This window comes from Triticum dicoccoides, chromosome 5A, assembly GCF_002162155.2.
Source record: "Triticum dicoccoides isolate Atlit2015 ecotype Zavitan chromosome 5A, WEW_v2.0, whole genome shotgun sequence".
In the NCBI taxonomy this organism is placed as follows: Eukaryota; Viridiplantae; Streptophyta; class Magnoliopsida; order Poales; family Poaceae; genus Triticum; species Triticum dicoccoides.
In genome coordinates, this window is record NC_041388.1 from 653465758 (window position 1) to 653469747 (window position 3990).

Sequence of the window (3990 nt, forward strand, 5' to 3'; positions counted from 1 at the left end):
CTTCTATTGTACTCGTGAGAAATAAAATCCACAAAAAAAATATCCTTTTGACTTCTTTTCAAAAAAGACAAATTTTTGGCTAAAATAGTGTGAATAGTGACCTATAATAGCAAATAAATTTTGTCTTTTTTGTTGTGAGGTCAACTTTTGTTTTTTTTTCATCAACATTTATATATCAGTGCAAAAGTAAGTCAAGTGTTTTGTCAAAATAGTTCTTATCTATTTTGACTTTTTATTAAAAAAATTTAAAAAATCCTCGTATAGGGTGCATACACAACCAGAACCAAAGTGTATTTCCCCTCATCTCAGCCTCTATTTAGAGTCTTCCACTCCGACTCACTGACACACACACTCAGCTCCATGTCTCCTCAGCTCACCGGCGGATCACCGTTGAGCTGCGCCGACTGGAAAAGATAGAATAAATCCTAGGCGACTTCCATCGATCGTATGCTGTATGGCGGCGACGGTGAGGAAGCTGGTGGTGGAGGTGGTGGAGGCGCGGAACCTGCTGCCAAAGGACGGGACGGGCACGTCCAGCCCGTACGCGCGCGCCGACTTCGACGGGCAGCGCCGCAAGACGCGCACCGTGCCGCGGGACCTCAACCCGGCCTGGAACGAGCCGCTCGAGTTCAACTTCCCGGGCCCCGGATCCGGCGGCATCGACCCCGTCGCCGGCGAGCCGCTCGAGGTGGCCATCTTCCACGACGTGCGGGTGGCACCCACCCGGCGCAACAACTTCCTCGGCCGCGTCCGCCTCGACGCGCGCCAGTTCGTCCGCAAGGGCGAGGAGGCGCTCATCTACTTCCCGCTCGAGAAGAAGAGCTTCCTCAGCTGGGTGCGCGGCGACATCGGCCTCAAGGTCTACTACCTCGACGAGCCCCTCGCGCCGGAGCCTGACCCGCCTGCCGCTGATCCTCCTGCGCCCGACGTGGAACCACCAAAGGTTGATGCGCCGCCGCCGGCTCCCGATGCTTCACCTTCACCCGTGTGTGCGGACCCACCGCCCGAAGCAGAGGTGCCAGCGACAGCACAAGGAGCGCCACCAGCCGGCGACGAAGCAAGCACGGAGAAGCCACCCGAGGGTGACGGTGACCCGGCAGCGCCGACCCCGGCCACGGAGGAGGAGCCGGTAATGAGTTCGGAAGCGTTGCCAGCTTCCGATGGGGCGGCGTCAGAGAGGCCGCCGGAGGAGGAGACCCCACCGCCGCCGCCGATCCCGACGCCGATGCCAAGGCAAGTGCCGGTGGCGCCGCGTCCGGCGCCGCCGCCACCGGATGTGCCGATGGAGCGATCAAAGCACGACCTGGTGGACAAGATGCCGTACCTGTTCGTCAGGGTTGTGCGGGCGCGGGGGCTGCCGGCGGGAGCGCACCCGCACGTGCGCGTGGCCGCCGGCGGCCGCCACGCGTCCACCCGGGAGGCGCGCCGCGGCGCCTTCTTCGAGTGGGATCAGACATTCGCCTTCAAGCGCGATCCGGCCATCGACTCGCCGGGCCCCACGCTCGAGGTCTCTGTGTGGGACCTCCCTCCCGACGCCGATGTGTCCGTCGCTGACGACCGCAGCTTCCTCGGCGGGCTCTGCTTCGACACCGCCGACGTCCACGCGCGGGACCCGCCTGACGGGCCGCTCGCCACGCAATGGTACAGGCTTGAAGGCGGGCGCCGACTCGCCGGTGCCGACCTGATGGTCGCCACGTGGGCCGGCACGCAAGCTGACGAGGCCTTCGGCGAGGCGTGGAAGGCGGACTCCCCGTCAGCATCGTCGTTCTCGGCTGCCGTCGCGTCGCGGGCCAAGGTGTACGTCTCACCCAAGCTCTGGCTCCTGCGCCTGACAGTCATCGAGGCGCAAGACACGCTCACGGCGGCGCCGCCCCGCGACGCCGGTATCGCCGTGCGCGGGACCCTTGGCTTCCAGTCCCTCAAGACCGGCACGACGCCGGTGAACCGCAACGGTGGGCCGGCGTGGAACGAGGACCTGGTGTTCGTCGCCGCCGAGCCGTTCATCGACGACGACTGCTTCGTCATCTCCCTCGAGGTGCGCTACGGCAAGGAAGCTTTTCCCGTGGGCTCGGCCAGCATCTCGCTCGCTGCCATCGAGAGGCGGGTCGACGATCGGAAGGTGGCATCCAAGTGGCTCGACCTTCTCCCCTCCGACGAGGCTATCAGAAAAGTGGGCAAGAGGGCGGCCATGCACATGCACGGCGGCCGGCTGCACGTACGAGTGTGCCTCGACGGGGGCTACCACGTTGCCGACGAGCCGCAGTACGCGAGCAGTGACTTCCGGCCTTCGGCGCGGCAGCTGTGGCGCCCGCCAATCGGCGTGCTGGAGCTTGGCATCGTCGGGTGCAAAGGCCTCCTACCGATGCGCACCGCCGACGGCAAGGGGTGCACGGACGCGTACGCCGTGGCCAAGTACGGCCCCAAGTGGGCGCGCACGCGCACCATCTCCGATAGCTTCGACCCGGCCTGGAACGAGCAGTACACGTGGCCCGTGTACGACCCGTGCACCGTGCTCACCGTCGGCGTCTTCGACGATCCGCTGCAGTCGCTTCCGCCGGACGAGGGGAAAGACGCCGCATGTTCGCTGCCGATGGGAAAGGTCCGGATACGGCTGTCCACGCTGGAGAACGGCCGCGTGTACCGCGGCACGTACCCGCTAATCTTGATGCTGCCCTCCGGCGCAAAGAGGATGGGCGACGTCGAGCTGGCCGTCCGCTTCGCCACGTCCGGGACGGCGCTCGACGTGCTGCACATGTACGGGCAGCCGGTGTTACCGGCGATGCACCACCTGCGTCCGATCCCGTCCGTGAACCGCGAGGCGCTTCGGCTGGCCGCGGCGCGCATCTCGGCCGCTCACCTGGCTCGCGCCGAGCCGCCGCTCCGGCGGGAGGTGGCAATGTGGATGCTGGACGCGGCGGAGCCCCGGGGGTTCAGCATGCGGAAGCTGCGCGCCAACTGGAACCGCGCCGCGGCGGCGCTGTCGTGGGTGGCCGACACGGCGCGGTGGGCAGAGGATACCCGGTCGTGGCGGAACCCGACGGCGACGACCATGGCGCACGCCGTCCTCGTGCTCCTGGCCTGGCACCCGGATCTCATCGTGCCGACGCTCACGCTCCACGTCGCCGCTGTCGGCGTGTGGAAGTACCGGCGCAGGCCGCGCGCCCCGGCGCCGCACCCGTGCGTGCGCGCGTCCATGGCGGAGGCGTCTGACAGGGAGGAGCTGGACGAGGAGTTTGACACGATACCGAGCGGGAGGTCGGCGGAGGTGGTGCGCGCGCGGTACGACCGCGCTAGGATGGTCGGAGCGCGGCTGCAGGCCATGGTCGGCGACGTGGCGACGCAGGCGGAGAGGCTGCAGGCGCTCGTGTCGTGGCGCGACCCGCGCGCCACGGGGATGTTCGTGGTCCTCTGCGTCGTGGTGGCCATGGTGCTGTACATGGTGCCCATGAAGGTGGTGGCAGTGGTCGCCGGGTTCTACTACCTCCGGCACCCCATGTTCCGGGACCGGATGCCGGCGCCAGTGATCAACTTCTTCCGGCGGCTGCCTTCTATGTCCGAACGTATCATGTAGGATCCGCCGACCCGAGCGGTGTGGGGGTCTGGGTCGCCATGGACTGCAGTTCCAGTTGCAGTTTGGAGTACTAGCTCGTTTTCCTTCTTTGAGATGGACCTTGTAGTACTAGTCGGTACTAAAGAACACTTCAGCTATATGTAAGTCGTTTGAATTTTAAATTTGCATAAGTTAATTTTCTGACCAATGATTCTTGTGTCAAGATTTGTGTTGTTCTATTTTCTTGTGTTGTTTCATAATTTCTTAGTCTACTTTTTTGACTTGCCCCTGTTTGGGGTATTCTATTTTTTTATTAAGCTGTGTTTTTGATTGCCCCTGTTTGGTGTAAATCAAAATTTTCTTGCGCTGAACTTTTGACTTGCCCTTGTTCGGCCTAAGTCGATTTTTCTATTTTGACTTGCCCTTGTAGTATTAGCTTG

The 3990-nt window shown here is 63.0% G+C and overlaps 1 protein-coding gene across 1 annotated transcript; it reads left to right on the forward strand.

Moving 5' to 3' along the window:
* Positions 1–357: 357 nt before the first annotated feature.
* On the forward strand, positions 358–3746 carry LOC119303773 (FT-interacting protein 7-like). The gene has a single exon (XM_037580917.1). It carries the CDS (start codon positions 455–457, stop codon positions 3569–3571), a length of 3117 nt encoding a protein of 1038 aa, XP_037436814.1. The 5' UTR covers positions 358–454; the 3' UTR covers positions 3572–3746.
* The last annotated feature ends 244 nt before the right edge of the window (positions 3747–3990 follow it).